Source organism: Macaca mulatta, chromosome 12, assembly GCF_049350105.2.
Source record: "Macaca mulatta isolate MMU2019108-1 chromosome 12, T2T-MMU8v2.0, whole genome shotgun sequence".
In the NCBI taxonomy this organism is placed as follows: Eukaryota; Metazoa; Chordata; class Mammalia; order Primates; family Cercopithecidae; genus Macaca; species Macaca mulatta.
Window position 1 is genome coordinate 90,766,538 of NC_133417.1, and position 20,442 is coordinate 90,786,979.

The following is a 20,442-nucleotide window of genomic DNA, read 5'->3' on the forward strand; positions in this document are numbered from 1 at the left end:
GAGTATTGTGCTGATAAGTTGCAACTTTTAAGGCCACACACTTTAAAGGTCAGCCCTAAGGACAGCCCTAAGCCATGCTTTAAAGCAAATTTAAAAGAAAGGTCAAAAATGACTACTTTGCCTAAATTTACAAAAAAACCACACTTAGGACTGAGTGCTGCTAAGGCCAAAAGCAAAACCAAGTTAGGTCCTGGAGAGAAGACCCCAAAAGACAGCCGATCCAAGACTGCCATTGGGTTGTCACACATCATGTCAGCTGGAGATGCCAAAAATTTACTGGACACAAAATTGCCCACTTCAGAACTAAAAATATATGCCAATGATATAATAATTAATATACTGGAAACAATTGTGAAGGAATTTGGAAAGGTAAAGCAAACCAAAGCTTTACCATCTGATAAAATCACAGCTGCAAGTAAAATAGTTGATAGAGTTTTGCAAGAATTGTATGTTACAAATAACTGCAATTTGTCTTACCCGATCAAATCCTCACATCTCAAACTTTCACAGGGGAATATAGGCACAGGATCCCTTCCTAAACAACAAGCATGTTTTTACTTGGAGAATGTTTCTTCACAGCTAGAGCACATTTTTCCTAGAGAAGGTATATTTAAAAAAATGTTTGACAAGTGGCAAACAGAATCAAATGACAAGGAAAATGAAAAATGTAAGCTATTGATGATAACTGAAAATGTTTTGACTGAAATTTCAATAAAAGCAAAAGAATTAGAATCTTCTCTTTCACTTTTAAATTTGCCACCTCTTGAGAACTGTGAAAGCAGGTTTTATAATCATTTTAAAGGAGCTTCTACTAGAGCTGAGGATACTAAAGCACAAATTAATAAGTTTGGAAGGGAAATTGTTGAAATGCTATTTGAAAAATTACAGCTATGCTTTCTGTCCCAAATTCCCACTCCAGATAGTGAAGAAACTCTATCAAACAGTAAAGAACACATTACTGCTAAAAGTAAATATGGTTTTCCAAACAAGCACAGCCTCAGCAGTTTACCAATCTATAACACAAAAACGAAAGACCAAATTTCTATGAGCTCTAGCAACCAAATTGTTCAAGAGATTGTAGAAACAGTTTTAAACATGTTAGAGTCATTTGTGGACTTGCAGTTTAAACATATCTCCAAATATGAGTTTTCTGAAATTGTGAAAATGCCTATAGAAAACCTTTCTTCTGTCCAACAGAAACTGTTAAACAAAAAAATGTTGCCAAAATTACAACCACTGAAAATGTTTTCTGATGAATCCGAGTCAAATACTATTAATTTCAAGGAAAACACAAAGAACATCCTTCTACGGGTTCATTCATTCCATTCACAATTACTTACATATGCTGTTAATATCATTAGTGACATGCTTGCTGTAATTAAGAACAAGCTAGACAAGGAAATAAGCCAAATGGAACCATCTTCAATTAGCATATTGAAAGAGAACATTGTAGCAAGTGAGATCATTGGCACACTAATGGACCAGTGTACTTATTTCAATGAGTCTTTGATACAAAAGCTTTCAAGGGAAAGTTTGCTACAAGGAGCTGAAAATGCCTACACTGTTAATCAGGTTGAATTAGCAACTAATATGAAAACGTTTACAACAAAGTTAAAGGAAGGTAGTTTGGGGATTAATCCTTCACAAGTGAGTAAAACTGGGTTTGCATTTTGTTCAGATGAAGATATGAAAGAAAAGTACAGGATTTCATCAGATTTACCCACCTCTGTTAGATCCTTTGTAGAAGACACAGTTAAAAACTCAGAGCCAATGAAAAGGCCTGATTCAGAAACTATGCCATCGTATTCTAGAAACAAAGTACAAGACCACAGACCAAGGGAATTTAACTTTGGTAGTTTTGATGAGACCAAGAAAGGAAATAGCTACCTCCCTGAAGGCAGTATCTTACAAAAGCTGCTTAGGAAAGCAAATGACTCCACAGAAGCAGCATTAAAGCAAGTCTTATCATTCATAGAAATGGGAAAACGTGAAAATCTAAGAGTATTTCATTATGAGAACCTAAAACCAGTTGTTGAACCAAACCAAATTCAGACAACCATTTCTCCACTCAAAATATGTTTAGCTGCAGAAAATATTGTCAATACTGTGCTATCCAGCTGTGGCTTTCCGAGTCAACCACATGCTAATGAGAACAGGGAAATAATGAAGCCATTTTTCATATCAACACAAAGTTATTTATCTGAAGTATCTGGAGGACAAAAGGATAAGGAAAAAAGTTTGCTTAGAATGCAGGATAAAAAAACCAACTATATACCTGAGAAAGAAAACAAAAACCTTAAAGCCAGCAGGGAAGATTCTTCTTTATTGCAAAAATTGAAAAATAAGGAGTACCCAAAGATAGAGACTCTGAAGGAAGTTGAGTCCTTTACTTTTGCTGATCATGAAATGGGTTCCAGTGAAGTTCATTTGATAGCAAGACATGTCACCACATCTGTGGTCACATATTTGAAGAACTTTGAAACTACAGGTAAGCAAGAAAGAACATACACTAAAAATTTGCATGATTTAGGAAGAAAAGCAGTAAAAGACATGTTTAAAAGATCTCCTGTCTAAAAAGCTGTATTCACTATTTTTCTGAAAATAGCCTGGGAAGTAGATGACTACTGAGTTACATTTTAATTTTATTTTAAATTTATTATTTTATTTTATTTAGAAATAGTGTCTCTGTCACTGAGGCTAGAGTACAGTGGCATGATCATTGCTTCCTGCAGCCTTGAACTCCTGGACTGAAGAGATCCTCCCATCTCAGCCTTCCCCCAAAATAGCTGGGACCACAGGCATGCCACTGCACTCTAAATTTTAAAAATCTTTTTGTAGAGACAGGATTTTGCTATGTTGCACAGGCTGCTCTCAAACTCCTGGCCTCATGTGATCCTTCTTTCTTGGCCCCTCAAAGTGTTGGGATTACTGCCATGAGCCACCATGCTCAACCTCAGTTGCTTTCTAATTCATCATAATACAAAAATAAATAAATAAATAAATAACTGTTTGCAGGATTTGAATTTGAAGAGTGTGTTGCTCAGTTTTCTCTATCTATACATGAGAGAAAATGAGATCATTTTAAAGCAGGAGATTTTCATTGAGCATGAGGCGAAAATGTGAAAGTGTTTTAAAAATTCTTATGCATAACTTCTTTATAATCATATGGGATGTGCAGTTAACTGATTAAAAGTCATTTAATTTTTGTATTCTTGAAGGCTTTGTTACTATTATACAAAGTTTAAAAGAACAGTAGAATTAAATATCTTGTTTTATTTGCATTCCAGTATTCTGACTTAAATTCCTTTTAGGTATAATACTCCAACTGTATCATTACAGGGATTAAATTTGCATTACCTTTCTAAGTATGTTCATGTTTATATATTCGGTTAAGCAACATGTAATAGTCATTTTGTATATCAAAAACTGTTGATTATTGACAATTAATAAAATTCAGTTTAATATTACTATAATACCCCAGAACTAGGACAGTAGTTTCAGTTACCAATAATTACTTGCTACATCACCAGCCCAGATACATCACTCACACATCATTCTAATTGGAGATATTAGCAGTTCTACCCACCTGCACAAGGAGGTTATTTTCCACCCTTAAAACCAGTATTCTCCCAAGGTGGACGGTAATGTAGCTACAACTACACATTCTTTTTTTTTTTTTTTTTTTTTTTCTGAGTCGGAGTCTCGCTCTGTCGCCCAGGCTGGAGTCAGTGGCCGGATCTCAGCTCACTGCAAGCTCCGCCTCCCGAGTTCACGCCATTCTCCTGCCTCAGCCTCCTGAGTAGCTGGAACTACAGACGCCCGCCACCTCGCCTGGATTTTTTAGTAGAGACGGGGTTTCACCTTGTTAGCCAGAATGGTCTCGATCTCCTGACCTCGTGATCTGCCTGTCTTGGCCTCCCGAAGTGCTGGGATGACAGGCTTGAGCCACCGCGCCCAGCCTACAGCTACACATTCTTAAATAGACTTACTCCAGGCATGACTTAATTGATTTTAGAAAAATAAACAAAAGCAAAACAAGCAAGAGAAGATCCATGATTTCATCACATTGATACTTGGCTCTATCAATTCTATTCCTATTCTCAGACATCTCCAAGGTCTTCCAGTGACTTCGCTCATCTTCCTTCTTCCGCTAGGAATACCTTTTCCTCACTCCCTTTATCTTGACATGGCCAAAACCTGTGTAGTAGTCAAAGCTCAGCCTAAAGTCTTCTATCTGCATAGAGTCTTGCCTGACAACACATGAAGATATGTAATATGTAATTAGGTTCTGAGGAAAATAACTGTGTTGTTCTTAGCTGCCACACCCAGAAGTGGCCATTGCAAGTAGGTAATGATTTGTAACAAATACAATTTTGGACATAACAAATATAGAGTTCTTCACCTGGCTGGGCCAACCTTCCTTCTTTGTGACAAACTATAATCTAGGGGTTAAAGTACTACTGCTATTGCAATCTATTACTAGCTTTTCTGGAGTTGCCACATTTTTATTTTAGTCAACTTGATACTGCAACACAACTCCTTAATGTCCTAAAAGTAAAACATAGCATAACATTAAATGTTTTGTCTAAAGATATTTTAAAATAATTATATGGCACCTCTAGATATCACTGGAGACATGGTAGGATGCATCGCTAAACCTGGAAATTATTTCTCTGCCCCAAGCTTTCCAACTTCTTAGAGTTCATAACCATCCAACCAAGGCAGACATCAGCATTTGACCTAAAGGATTGAATTTTGGGGTGCTATTTTCTTAACTTACTGGCTAAAATTAAGATTCTACAGGTGATAAATAAATGTTTAAGGAAAATCTAATTTCTTTTTTTTTTCTAGATTTTTCTTTAGTGAGTTGCTCAAAGGGTGAAATATATATGTAAATAATAATTACAAATACATCAAATTTTCTATCTTTAATCCATGCTAAAATTACAATGTTTTCTTTTTTAAGTTTTTAGTGAAGAAGAGATGTCTGCTGTTTCTACATGGTCAAGGAAAAAATATGAATCAAAACAGCTCCTAAGAAACATATACAATGATTCTTCAATTTATCAATGTTGTGAACATCTCACTGAGTCAGTACTTTACCATTTAACTTCAAGCATTTCTGATGGCACCAAAAAGGGTAGAGAAAAAGAGAAAGCATGGGAAATTCAAGAAGCAACATTTAGCAAGATTATTTCAATTCATTCTCAAGTATTTGAGAGTAGGTCAATTTCCATTGGAGAACTTGCTTTATGTATTTCTGAAATCATTATTAAAATTCTTTTTAATAATAAAATTATACAGGCTGACATTGCACAGAAAATGGTTTCCATACCAACAAAATACATTTACTGTCCAGGAATAGTTTCTGGTGGCTTTGATGACCTCTTTCAGGATCTCTTAGTAGGAGTGATTCATGTACTGTCCAAAGAAATAGAAATAGATTATCACTTTGAAAGCAATGAAAGAAACAAATCATTTTCTATGCATAGCAATAATAGTGTATCCGTTTGCAACAAAATCAATAGACAGGAAGGCCCCAGAGACTGGCAATTCTCTACTCAACAAATTGATCAACCTTTTCAAAAAAATAAATTAAGTTATCTTACATATAAGTTAAACAGCCTGGTTGGTAACCTAAAAACAAGTGAATCCAAAGAAGTAGTCAATAAAGTTTTTAATATTGTTTCAGATTTATTTTCACCAGATGAATGCCTAGATAGGGGTATGGATTCTGGTAAAATACAAAGAACATTTTTCTACTCCTCAAATAATGAACAACCTACTAGCATACTTAGCAATAACCTACAGCTCTCCTCAAAATCAGTTTTTCTTCTCAATGTTGTATGTGAGAAACTTATCAGAATGCTTTTGGAAGAATGCACAAGCACTGCTTTTCTTGATAAAGGGTCTGTTTCAGAGGAAACATCAGAAGAAGAATGTCAACTTTTAAAAATGCTTCAAAGTGTAGAAGATGGAAAATCTGATTATCATAAGGGAGGAATGGACCATGAATGCCTTCAAGTAGATTACATGTCAGAACTTTTGGAGAATATGGCAGAAATTGATCAAGACTTATTGTCATCAGACTCTATGCTTACTATTATTTCCCACAGCTTGGTTAAATCATTGATGGACAAGTTATCTCACAGTATACAACAAGCTCCGGAAAGTCTACCTTTTGCAAATGAGTATCTGAACTATAGAACAAGAGAAATACAGTCCAGTTTCACAAAAGCAAGAAAGCCAGAATTAATAGAATTAGGACAAAATGAAAGTTCTTTAGGACTCGGTAGCTATGACAATAATTCTTTGACAGTATCCATGAATAATCCCAGTGTGGTTAGCTCCAAAATACAAGCACCATTTGACAAGCATTGTGCAGTAAAATCCTCTTCTGTGTCACCTCTTGAAAAACAGAGAACAAAGGAAATGGATAAGGTAGCCATTCATAATAAGCTACATCAGGAAGGTATATATGCTGGTGTTTATTCAGCCACATTTTTGGAAGGAATAATTTCAGAATTGTTTTTTAATCTCTCTATGTCATTGTGGGGCAAAAATAAAAACATCACTGTGTCCTGGCTCAATGAGATGAATATATTACTTGTCAACAGTGTAGTGAATGAATTTAATAATGCTCAAGTCACCGTTCTACGGAATGCTGAAGAAAGGCTGTGTTTTCCAACAGTTCATACAGAAACAGTTAGCAAAATTGTTGACTCAGTTTATTATGATGTTTTACAGCAGTATGAATTAAAAATGATCTGTGGTAATAATCTGGTGTACGACAATGCCTCAGTAGCAGAACAAATAACAAATGGCATATTGTTAGAGATTTTAGACTACAAACTGCCATCTTGCTTCAGGGAATATCTCATACCCCATTCATATTACCCTCTCAAACCTGAAATTATATTGCAAAAGCTTCAAAGTAACCTAACAGAATTTACTTCTCTACCCAGGTCTTCATCAGACTATAGTACCATGTTATCACATTCATTTTTAGAAGATGTCATAAGAAGGCTTTTATCTCAGCTAATTCCTCCACCCATTACATGTTCCTCTTTAGGAAAAAAATATTTAATGAGTTCTGATTTTAATGAAATGTCCACTTGTATAATAGATAAGGTTATGTCAGCCATTTCAAAACATAAAATCTGTTTCACTATATATGATAAACAATATCTATATACTGGAAAAAACCTCCAAAAGATGGTGGATTCTGTTTATTGTAATATTTTACAAATGTCTGACTCTCTTGTTTCAATACAAAAAAGTATGGTAAGCCGAAGCCCAATTATGGTTGACCAAATAGCCAGCTGTATCATCCAAGAGATTATCGAAAATCATCTTCAACCATTTTTGAGTGGAGAGGTTTTATGTCATCCAGGGACTCCACTGGATCCAGTGTCTACTATTGTTAAACAGGTTCTGAGTGAAGTGATAGAGTCACACAGACCTCAGAAGCAATCACCCTTAGATATTCACCCTGATTCATTTGTAAGGGAGATTGTTGCCAGACTTTTGTCAAAGATTTTCAGCCCAAAACATAACACTGAAATTGAGTTGAAAAACATGACCCAAAGAATAGTAAACTCCATAAATAAGCATTTCAATAGAGCTAAAATTCACATTCTTTATGATGACAAAGAACAGTCTTTCTCTTCTTTCAATACAGATATTGTGGATGAACTTGTCACCACAGTTTATAGAAATGCTTTAAAGCAGCATGGGCTAGACTTTGCTGTTGATAAAGAGTCTGAAGATAGTGGCACTTTTGTGGAAAATATTACCAATTTAATTGTAGCAGCTATTTCAGATTACCTTCTTCATCCACTGTTTTCTGGGGATTTGTCAGCTTCTACCTATTCCAATTCAGTGGCTGAGAATATTGCTCAGGACATCCTTAGTAATATCAGTAAATCTACTGAGCCAAGCCAGAGTGTACCTCTATATAACACCTTGCTGCCCTACACATTTTTAGAAGATATGATCAGAGTACTATTATCTAAATTATTTTCTTCTGCATCTAGCCTGGTTCTAAACAGAGAAACCCAAAAAGATATATCAAGAGTGAATTTCAATGACATTGCTTCAAACCTAATTAGTGATATTAGGATGAAAATTTCCCAACATGAAATTCGATTTTCAAAAGAGGAAGAAGAAACCAAGTTTATTTATTCAGAAGATGATATTCAGCACCTTGTTGATTCAGTATTTGAAAATGTTGTGCAAACCTCTGGTTCTCAAGAATCAGCTGTGCAAAATATCGTAAGCAGTAATGATGTTCTTATCGATAGAATAGCAGGTTTCATCATTAAACATATCTGTCAAAAACATCTTCAGCCATTTGTGAATGGAAAATCATTATCTTCATCAGACACATATTTTGATGATGAGAGAAGGAAGTTATTTTATACCAGTGTTTACTCTTCAACATTCTTGGAAGATGTAATCTCTGGGGTTTTAAGAAAAATATTCCACAGGTTAGTAGGCATTGTACAAACAAAATCCACAAGAGATTCAGAAGATGAACTGTTTGAGAAAGCTGAAGAACTCATACATTTGATTATAGGGGAATTCTCAAAAGCCCAAGTTAGCATTATAGATAATACTGAGGAAAGATTGTGTTTACCTCCAGTGGAGAGGGATGTAGTCAAAACAATTGTTGACATGGTGTATAGCAAAGTTTTGCAAGAATATGAAATGGAAGTAGTGCCCAATAAAGATTTTCTAAATGACACAAAGACATTGGCTGCAAGAATAACTAATGTCATCCTGGCTGAAATTTTTGATTTCCAAATTCACCCAGATCTTATAGCAAATCTACCTTTTAAGTCATATTCCAAACTCAGTGCAAATGTTTTAATAAAAAGAGTTCAGTATGATATAAGTAAATCAAGATTCAAAAGACAAGCTTCAACAATGTATACCACCATGTTATCACATAGTCATTTGGAAAAAATAGTTACTCAGCTTACATCTCAGATCAGTCCATTGAACACCAGTGCAGAGCAGTCAGATACTACTAAATCAGACTTAAGCAATACAGTGATAAAACTGATAAATGAAATTATGTCAATAATTTCAAAACATGAAATATGTATTATTAAATATGGGAATAAAAAACAGAGTATGATTTCAGCAAAAGATATCCAGTCTATGGTGGATTCCATTTATGCTGATCTTTCTCATTCAAATATATACCAGTCCATTACAAAAGACAAGAAGAGCATAAGTGACATACCTGTTCCAAAAATAGCAAGTTTTATAATAAAAGAAATCTTTAACCATCATATTCAATCATTTTTATCTGAAGATGAAACTCTCCTTTTGGCTGCAGTTGATCAAACTTATAAATCGAAAGCAATAGATCCTAAACAAAGAGAATTATCTTTTATTGTCAACTCATCTGTCTTTTTGGAGGAAGTAATTTCTGAGCTCTTATGCAAAATTCTTTATGCATTTTCACGTAATATGTTGGTTACTGAAAACCCAGATAGAGCAAAACCAAAACTTGCCAGGATTGTTACAACATTGGTAAATTCAATTGTTCAGGAGTTCACCACATCAGAGATTTTAGTTGCAGATAACTTTGATGAAAATTTGTGTTTCTCAGAAAGATATAGAGAAATGGTTCAAAAAATAGTCAACTCTGTATATGGAAAAGTATTAGATCAATATAAGTCTCTGATTCAAATACATAGGGTTATACAAAGTGACACAATATGTTTTGGTAGGAAAATATATTATTTGCTATTGGAAGAAATATATGATTATCAAGTGCAGTCATTAGTTGCAGGAGAATTAGAGTCTTCTTCTTATTCATACCCCCAAGCTGATAATATCATCAGAAATGTGCTTAACATAATCACAAAGGATAGCCATGCCTTGCCATCATATATTACTGTGTTGCCTCGTTCTCTTTTAGAAGATATGATTTACAGGCTTCTAGCGCATGTCAACCCTTCAACTCACACTGAAAATGAACTAAAAGAGAAAGAGCTTCCACCAGATGATGAATTTGTGAACATAGCTTCAAAATTGACTGATGAAATTATAAAAGAAATTTCTGAACATGAGATTCGACTTTCCATGGCAGAAGATAATGCAGAAAGTATGAAGTTAGAACCTACTGAAAATTTCGTTGACTCCATATGTAATAATATTTTGAAAACATCTGAATTCCAAGCTGAAGTACAAAAAGATGCAGACAAAAAAGGACGCTCATTCCTCAGTAAATTAGCTGGTTTTATTATGAAAGAAATCATGTATCATCATTTACATCCATTTTTACATGGTGAAGAATCATCTTTCAGTGACTTATCTGATTATGACCATGTCTCCAAACTTGCTAAATCTGGTAAAGAAAAGACACAGCCTTCTCTATATTCAGCTACATTTTTGGAAGACATAATCGTTGACCTTGTTCACAAATTTTGTTCTCTCCCCATTATTACTGAAGATTCTAAGAAAAATGAAATAACAGAGCTAGATATTACGGGCTTGGCTCTAAAACTTGCAAATTCTCTGATAAGGGAATTTATGAAAAATGAAATTAAAGTTTTACCAAATGCTGAAAAAATATTTTCTTTTCCAGCAATTGATAAAGAGACAGTTGATAAAATATCCAATTTTGTATATGATCAGTTCATAGAAAAATGCACATCTAATGGTATTCAAAAAGGTGATGAAAGTAACATTGCTATAGGGATGATTGCTGCTCTAACCCAGAAGGCAATGTCTGCATTCAAGATTCAACCACTTTTTTCAGGAGACTGGTCTTCCACCTTCTTTTCATTTCTAAATCCAGATAATATCACCCAAAGGGTTCAACACCTACTACAAAACACCTTTACACAAATAAGCAGATGTGCAAAAGAGAACCAACTTTCTTTACCAGATCAATCATATAAAGATACTTCTTCCACCTCAGACTGCAGAAACACGATGAACACTTTGGAAATAAATAGAGGCACAGTGAGTAGAAAGAAAAGTTTTAAAACCAAGGACACATCAATGAAAAAAGGTGACATCCAAAATCCAGTACTTAGCTCTATAAATGCAATTATGAAAAGCAGCATAATTAACCTGACATCAGGGTTGGCTACAAGTGTGACAAATGAAAAGAAAGTGGATGAAAATAAAGTGGGAATTTGTACTCAGAAACACAGTGAGAATGTATCAAAAGTTACTTCTTCAACTACCACTGTGAAAAGTAAAGATACTCAGGAGCTAAATTTGAGTGAAACATTTAATAAAGAAATTGAGAAGGAAATAAATTTAATTCCAAGAGATAAAAAAGGGAAAGATCATGAGGTACACACACATTTTTCATTAATAATTGATGATACAGAATATGAGAAGGAAGTACTTGAATCAGATTCTGAAATAGGCTATAAAAAGAAGATTGACAATGCAAGAGAACGATCATTCAAAAAAGATGACAAGCTCTTTCAGTTACCCTCCTCGAAGTCCAAGAGAAATCTAGGGACTAAAACAGAGACTTTGGAAATAAGAACTCAAACATCAATCAGTGAGGGGAGAAGAGACTCTCCAACACAAACAGGTAGGGATGAGGAACACCACTCAGATTATGAATATGTTCAAAATGTCACTGATAATATTTATGAAGATGTTTTAGAACTATCTTCTTCTCCAGAACCAGCATATTATTCAAAACTCAGTTACGACCGAAGGCCCCCAGGTGATAATGTATTAAATGTAATTCAAGAGATTGGCAGGGATTCAGCACAGTCTGTTACAACAAAAGAATTATCCTCCTCAACTAACGAAAATGTCCCTGCCAAAGAAAAAGAAGAGGAAGAGAGAGAAAAAGAGAAAGTAAGAGAGGAGATTAAAAGTGAACCCAGTAAACCAGACAATTCTCAAAACCAACCAGAGAGTAAACCTGGAATTTTTCCCGCTAAGTTTTTAGAAGATGTTATTACTGAGATGGTGAAAAAATTGATCTTTTCTTCTATACCAGAAACACAAATACAAGATAGATGTCAAAAAGTTAGTGATAAGCAAAATCAAGCTAAACTCTATGACACTGCTATGAAACTCATCAATTCACTGTTAAAGGAGTTTTCAGATGCTCAAATTAAGGTTTTCAGGCCAGATAAGGGAAATCAGTTCCCTGTGCGTAAAGTGTCTTCAGTTCCTCAAGTACCTCCCAGGTATAAAGAGACAACTACAGATGAAGCACCATCCAGCATTAAGATAAAATCTGCAGATAAAATGCCACCTATGCATAAAATGACAAGAAAACCTTCTTCAGATAAGATACCATCAACTGACAAAACATTGGTCAATAAAGTTGTTCACTCTTCTGTTTGTAATATTTTAAATGAATATGGATCTCAAGACTCTATTTGTAAGAATATAAACAGTAATGGAGAAAATTTAGCAAGAAGACTAACTGGTGCAGTGATAAATGAAATTTTCCAGCATCAGGTTAACTTGATATTTTGTGATGAGGTTTCAGTTTCAGCATGTTTGCCTCTGGAATCTAAGGATGTTGTTAAAGAGGTCCAAAAGTTGGCCCAAACAGCCAGCAAAGAATGTCAAACTTCATCACCATATACAATAATGTTACCTCATAAATTTTTAGAGAATGTGATTTCTGCTCTTTTATCCAAAATTTTCTCAACAATATCCAGCACTAAAACAAAAGAACCTGAGGACAATTTGTTCACAGAACTAAATTTCCTTCAAGTGAAGTTAGTAAGTGCAGTTGCAACAGAGATCTCCCAAGATAAATATATGACTATACAATATGTAGAAACCTTACAATCTGATGATGATGAAATTATTCAATTAGTTGTTCAGTCTGTTTATAATAATCTCTTGCCACAGTTTGGATCACAAGAGATTATACAAAATTGTGTAATCAGTGGATGCAAAATCCTTTCAGAAAACATAGTTGACTTGGTTCTACAAGAAGTGGCTAGCAATCAGTTGCAGAGCTATTTTTGTGGAGAGCTAACTCCACATCAGTGTGTGGAAGTCGAAAACATTGTTGAAAAGATCCTTAAAGATGTTTTCCAAACTACTGATGTGCCCCTACCTAAACCATCACATGCTCATAAGCTGTCTTACAACATAATAGAAGAAATTGCTGTGAAATTTTTATCAAAGCTTTTATCTATATTTCCAAAAGTGCATAAAGAAAGAACCAAATCTCTAGAAACTGATATGCAAAAAATAACTTCAAAAGTACTAAATTCAGTCCAAGAATTTATCTCCAAAAGTAAGATTAAACTTGTACCACCCACCAAGAAATCACCTACTGTGCCTGTAGCTGATAATGCAACTATTGAAAACATAGTTAATTATATTTATACCAGTGTTTTAAAGCACTCTGGCTCTTATACTTCTATATTTAAAGATTTAATGGGTAAAAGCAATGTCCTCTCTGATACAATAGGCTTTTTAATGGTGAATGCAATTTCCAATTCTGAATTTCAACCTCAAGTAGAGGAAGAAGTATCAAATTCAGAATTAGTTCTGGAAGCTGTCAAAATTATGGAAAAAGTGATCAAAATTATTGATGAACTTAAGTCTAAGGAAAAGTCTTCACCTAGAAAAGGTTTGACATTAGATGCCAAACTTTTAGAAGAGGTGTTGGCCTTGTTCTTGGCTAAACTAGTAAGATTGCCAGGTTCCTCAAGCAAAGATGAAAAGAACTTATCAAAGCCTGAGTTAAATAAAATTGCATCTCAACTATCAAAATCGGTAACAACTGAAATTTCCAGAAATAGCATTAGTCTAATAACTTCTGATCCTGAAGAGCACTGTTTAAAGCCAGAAAGTAGAGAAATGATTTATCAGGTTGTTGATTCTGTTTATAGCAACATACTGCAACAATCAGGAACCAACAAACAGCTTTATTATGATATAAAAGATACAAACACAGCCTTTCCTAAAAAAGTGGCTAGTTTAATTATTGATGGAGTTTCAAATTTTCCGTTAGATACAATTAGCTCAACAATTTCAAATGCTGATCTCTCTGGAGAGCTAGACATTAATAGAATTGTTCGAAAGGCCCAAGAACATGCTTTTAATGTGATTCCTGAATTAGAGCAAGAAAAGTTAGATCAAAATTTATCTGAAGAGGAATCTTCAATTAAAATAGTTCCACATGTTGGAAAAAAACCAGTCAAAATAGATCCAAAAATTATTTCAGAACACTTAGCAGTTATTTCTATAAAAACTCAACCTCTTGAGAAGCTTAAGCAGGAGTGTTTGCAAGTAACTGGACGTAGCATAGCAGAACTGAGAAGAGCATCAATAAGTGGGAGAAATTACTCCTCAGAAGCACCTAATTTAGAAAAGAGAAAGAGAGAAAGACGTCCCTCATTGGATAAGACTGGAAGACTGGATGTAAAACCATTAGAGGTAAGTGCAAAAGCAATGGCATGAAAATGAGTGAATAGTGAGACATGGTTCTTCTGTGATTTCTTTCCTCAAATAAGTATATGAAAATGCATTCATTGTTGTTGCTGTTGCTCAGCCCAATAGGAGAATTGGTTGCATCAGTTCATCCATACAGTCATATTATTCACTAGGATTTGTCATGTTAGTTCTGTGGCTCACTCTAAAAGTCTCAAACTAGTTTTCCTAAGACAATCCTTTTGAATTTTTCTTTTTAAGAATGAGATTATAAGCACATACCCTTCACAGTAAAACCAGACTGAAAGAAGTTATAATTGTCATTTAAATATTTAAAAGCAGCAAACTTGTGTAGTTCCTTAGTTCGTTATGGATATCTAAAGGTGTTCAAGCAGGTCAGTTAAAAGAAGATCAGGATATATGGAACAATCTAAAATAGTTTTAATTTTCAAATTTAAAGCACCAGAGTAGTACTCATTTTCTTTTAGTAACATTCATCGGCAGACATTAGACTGCAGACTCTTAGATTACATTTGTTCTATTTTACTTCAATTATGTTAGCCTTTCCCATTTGCCCTGGCCTCTCAAGATGTATCCATTTTCTTTCCACTTACACACTTGTATTTTCTAAACCCAGCTGTAGTATTGCTGCTATTTTTATGAGCCTCTCTCCTATTGCTCTAGACCTAACTCTGTCCTGTCACCCCATACGCAGTCCCCAAATATTTTAACTGGGAATTTAAAATGCCAAAAATAATGTCCTTATTACAAGGAAACTACTACTGAGGACAAAAGATTTGTCTCGCCAACAGAAAGGTTGCACTGATCTATCAGACATTTTGATTTTTATTAAAATCCCTTTAACTGATGGTATGCATTTGTGAGAGTGCGGAGTATGCTTAGGCATGTAGTCCATAGCCTGGAAAATTACCAAAATTTTATAGAACCATGCTTCCTGGAGCATAAGCTTAGAGTAAATTTTTTCAGCACTCTTCTGCAACCCACTAAACTGAATCTCAAGGCTAGTAAATATGTTAATTAATGCTTTAAGTTTTCACACCCTGATATAGTTTGATATTTATCCCTGCCCAAATCTCGTGTTGGATTGTAATCTCCAATGCTGGAGGTGGATCCTGGTGGAAGGTGTCTGGGTCATGGGGACAGACCCTTCATGGCTTAGTGCTGTCTTTGCAGCAGTGAGTTCTTGCAAGATCTGGTCATTTAAAAGTGTGTGGCACACCCCTGCACCCTGCCCAACACATACACATGATTTTCCTCCTGCCTTCATCATGTGATGTGTCTGCTCTTATTTTGCTTTCAATCATGATCGGAAGCTTCCTCAGGCCTTCCCAAAAACAGATGCCACTATGCTTCCTGTAAAGCATACAGAACCATGAGCCAGTTAAACCTCTTTTTTAAATAAATTACCTACTCTTAGGAATTTCTTTATAGCAGTGGAAGAATGGCCTTACACAGAAAATTGGTACTAAGGAGTGGGGCATTACTGTAAAACATAGCTGCAGATATGGAAGCAACTTTGGAACTGGTTAACAGACAATGGACAATGAAGTCCAGGCTGATGAGGTCTCAGATGGAAATGAGGAATTTACTGGAAACTAGAGCAAAGGTCACTTTTGTTATGCCTTAGCAAAAAACTTGGGTGCATTGTGTCCATGCCCTAGAGTTCTGTGGAGTTTGAACATGTGAGTGATGACCTAGGATAGCTGGCAGAAGAAATTTCTCATAAATGAAACATTCAAGATGTGATCTGGCTGCTTCTAACAGCATATTCTCAGATGCAGGAGGAAATAAATGACTTAAATTCGGAATTTATATTTAAAAGGGAAGCAGAGCATAAAAGTTTGGAAAATTGGCTGAGCGTGGTGGCTCACACGTGTTATCCCAGCACTTTGGGAGGCCGAGGTGGGTGGGGCACTTGAGGTCAGGAGTTTGAGATGAGTCTGGCCAACATGATCTCCAACTCCATCTCCACTAAAAATACAAAAATTACCTGTGCATGATGGCACACACTTGTAGTCCCAGCTACTTCAGAGGCTGAGGCATGAGAATCACTTGAACCTGGGAGGCAGAGGTTGCAGTGAGCCGAGATCATGCCACTGCACTCTTGCTGGACTCCAGCAAGACTCCACCTCAAAAAATAAAAATAAAAATAAAAATAAATCAGCCTGGCCATGTGGCAGAGAAAAAAAAAAAGATTTTTTGTTTGTTTGTTTGTTTGTTTTTTGAGAGAGAAATTCAAGATGGCTGTAAAACTACCAGTTGTTAGAGAAATTTCCAAAACTGAAAGCTAAGTGCTAATATTCAAGACAATGGAGAAAAGACTTCAAAGGCATTTCAGAGATCCTCACTGCAATCTGTTTGATTTCAGTTCCAGAGGCCTAGGCGGGAAGAATGGTTTCATGGGCTCTGCAACCTCAGAACAACATTCCTCACATCCCCACAGCTACTTTTCCAGCTGTGGCTCAAAGGGGCCCAGTTACAGCTTGGGCTGCAAGCCATAGCCTTGGTGGTTTCTATGTGGTGTTAAGCCTATAGGCACACAGAATCCAAGAGTAAATGAGGCTTCTCAGCCTCTGCCTAGATTTCAGAGGGTGTGCAGAAAAACCTGCATGCCCAGGCAGAAGCCTGCTGCAGGAGTGGAGCCCTTACAGAGAACTTCTACTAGGGCGTGCAGAGGGGGCATGTTAAGGTTGGAGATCCCACACAGAGTCTCCACTGGGGCACTGCTTCGTTCAGTTGTTGGAAGTGAGTCTGCATTCTGCAGACCTCAGAGTGGTAGATCCACTGGCATCTTGCACCCTCAGCGTGGAAAAGCCTCAGGCACTCAGCAACCTCTAAGAGTATCCACCAGTGCTGCAAAAACCACAGGGGCAGGACTGCCCAAGGCCTTGAGAGTCCTACCTCTTCCATCACGGTGCCCTAGATGTGGGACATACAGTCTAAGGAAATTATTTTGGAGCTTTAAAATATAATGATTGCACTACTAGGTTTTGGATTTGCATGAGGCCTGTAGCCCCTTCTATCAGGCGAATTTCTCCCTTTTCAAACATGAATGTTTGCCCAATGCCTATACCCCCATTGTATCCTAAAAATAAGCCATCCTAAAAATAAAACAATAAAGAACAAGACATGGGGAACTCAGTTAAGGCATGTAATTGGCACCAATCTGGCTACCAATGTTATCTATCTTCAACAAAAGGACACAGCAGTGAAGAGAAAGAAAGATAGGTTAGAAACCCTAGACTCTTGTTGGTTCTGCCTCAAGACTTAATTCTCTGTTTTAAGGTACCATAGATTCTTCACACACCAGACATATGCATACTAAAACCATTTGTAGTAATATATCCCAAAGCCATATAAAATGATTTTGGATTTTCTAAACCACTGTTTTCCTCCAATAGCACAGATAATCAAAATTGATTTTTAAAAATGTTTTAAAGAGGTTCTTCTGGTATTTTGTTTCTATGGATATTCCTTTGAGGCACCATTATCTGAAAAACTGGTTTATGCTATTACAAAGGGAGGTTGAGAGCTAATATTATTAACTTAATTTTGAGATTCTGTGGAGTGGTCAAAAGCTAGAGAAATGGGAAAATTCTGTCATTTAATTGTAATTGTCTTTTCTTTGATCTGTCTTTAACATTGACAGTGGAAACTGAGATTTAACTGAGGAAGTGAGAAGAAATGAAGATTTATATTTTGAAGAATCTTTTGGAAAATATGCCCAAAAGATAAAAAGTGGAGGAATAGGGAGTAAAAATTTTAAAACCATTATTTGGGTTATTCATTACTTTTGAAAATCAAGAGCAGTGAATATGTTGCCCTTTTTTTTCTTGAAAATATGTATATTTAGATTTCTCTATAATTCCTTACTTAGGATTTTGGAAAATAGGTTATCCTGTCTACTTCTGTCACAAAACTTTCAAGATAAATGATAAAGAGGAAGTAATTAAATTAATTATGCTAGACCTTGCTCTGACTTTTGGAAAGTTATATTAGATTAAGGTATGTAATAAATACCTTAATAAGAAAAATGGCGTGCCAACAAATATGTTTTGTTATGTGTCTTTATTTATTTTAAAAATATTGCTAATATATAATTAAGCGATATTTGAAGATATTACTTAAATCGAAACTAGAAATTATAAGAAAATAGCTACATCATAATCGAACTACAGGAAAGTGATTTAGGCATTTATTTTTAATATTTGCTATACTTTTAATTTCAGGCCGTTGCCAGAAATTCATTTCAGAATATAAGAAAGCCTGATATTACAAAGGTGGAGCTCTTAAGAGATGTTCAAAGTAAAAATGATCTTATTGTTCGATTAGTAGCTCATGATATTGATCAAATGTATTTGGAAAATCACGTAAAAGAGGAACCAGATTCTGATGAAGAGGAAGTTGTTTTAGGAGAGACTTTTGCAAAAGAAGAAGGCATTGAAGTATTTGAAGATCAAGTGAAAGAAGTCAAGAAGCCAGTACAAAGCAAAGTTTCTCCTAAGTCAACACTAAGCACGGGCAGCCTGAAAAAATTTTTGTCACTAAGTAAATGTTGTCAGACCACAGCCAGTGCAAATATTGAAAGTACTGAAGTAATCTCAAATCAGGTAATAGAATCCAAGGAGATGCATGTTAAAAGAGCTGTTGCTGAGCTTGACATGGCCACACCAAAGACAATGCCTGAAACAGCCTCTTCATCTTGGAAGGAAAAACCCCAGTGTAAGGTAAGTGAGAAGCATGACTGTTAGTGACTAGAAAGGAGAGACAGCTTCATAAATCTGGTCCAAGAATGTACCTTGATTAGTCAGAAAAGAATGCTAAAATGAATTCAATCTCAAGCCCGGTGATATTTACAAAATAAGGGAAATTATTACCAGATGCAGCTATGAAACTCAACTGTGGGAAAGCAGATAATAGGGGAAAAACCAGATTAATTAGAACCCCAAAGAAAAGAGAAAATGGAAACCAGTTAAGAAAAATGTAAGTTAATTATTAAAAACAGTTGGTTTCCACCCTTTTGTATTTTGGTTGGTAAATACTCATTGAACATTTTGTGTGGAGAGCCCAATGCTACTAAAATAGCACCAGAAGACTGGCTGAGGTAGGAGGAAGAAAATAAGATGCATGGAAATTCAGATTGTTTGGGTTTGAATCCCAACTCTTAGTAGCTAGGTGACCTTTTGGTAAGTTATATAACCAACTTATCCAACCTTAACAAGTTAATTCATGTATTTTAAATATCACCCTTATATTTAGCACATAAACTCTGCTATCAGCATGGTGAACATCTCTTGTTGCTGGCTCCAAACTCTCAAATGATGGTCTGAGTCTCAGTGACCTTTTAAGTTTGGTCCTGCAGTATAATCTACATTTTAATGGAAAAATGTTTCAGAGATTAGTTGAAAGATGGATGAGCCCTGTAATTCTAATTAATTTTAGAATTAAGTTTAATTAATTTCATCTCCTGGGTACATGAAATTCTATACCATAACATGTTTTTGGAGAATGTACAACTTTTGATTTTCTGATGAGGCCATTCTCTTGATTATCCATTTGGTGTGATTCTAAGGTTAACACAAAAGCTTAGATGAACCACAGAAAATAACATAAATATAACTGCTCCATTCAGAAGCCGCATGACTTTGCGACAAATGGATCAAAGTATGTGCTAAGATGATTGACCTGGCAAGGTACCTGATTGACCAGAGTTGTATCTGTGTTCTTCCTCTTTTTGAACTCAGTAATATATGACTTAAAATATTTTTAAAGTTTAGAAGAAAATTTGACTCTTTAAACATTGTTTAAACATAGGTTTATGTTTAAAATTTGTTCAAAATCTAATGTCATAATTTAGGTAATCTTCACTGAACTATTTCAAGTTAATTATATTGGAAGACACTTTTTAATTAGAATTATAGGCCTCACCCATCTTTTAACTAATCTCTGGAACTTTTTTCCATTAAAATGTAGATTATACTGCAAAAAAATACCATAAGGTAAGAAAGTATATTTCAAACT

General features: G+C 35.2%; 1 protein-coding gene across 1 annotated transcript in view; it reads left to right on the plus strand.

The window, feature by feature from the left end:
- FSIP2 (fibrous sheath interacting protein 2) overlaps window positions 1-20,442 on the plus strand; it is a 97,956-nt gene that overhangs the window by 59,701 nt on the left and 17,813 nt on the right. Inside the window, exons 17-19 of the mRNA XM_077957301.1 lie at window positions 41-2,488; window positions 4,967-14,406; window positions 18,651-19,148. Of these exons, the coding sequence (XP_077813427.1) occupies window positions 41-2,488; window positions 4,967-14,406; window positions 18,651-19,148 (12,386 nt within the window). The remainder of the gene's footprint in view (window positions 1-40; window positions 2,489-4,966; window positions 14,407-18,650; window positions 19,149-20,442) is intronic.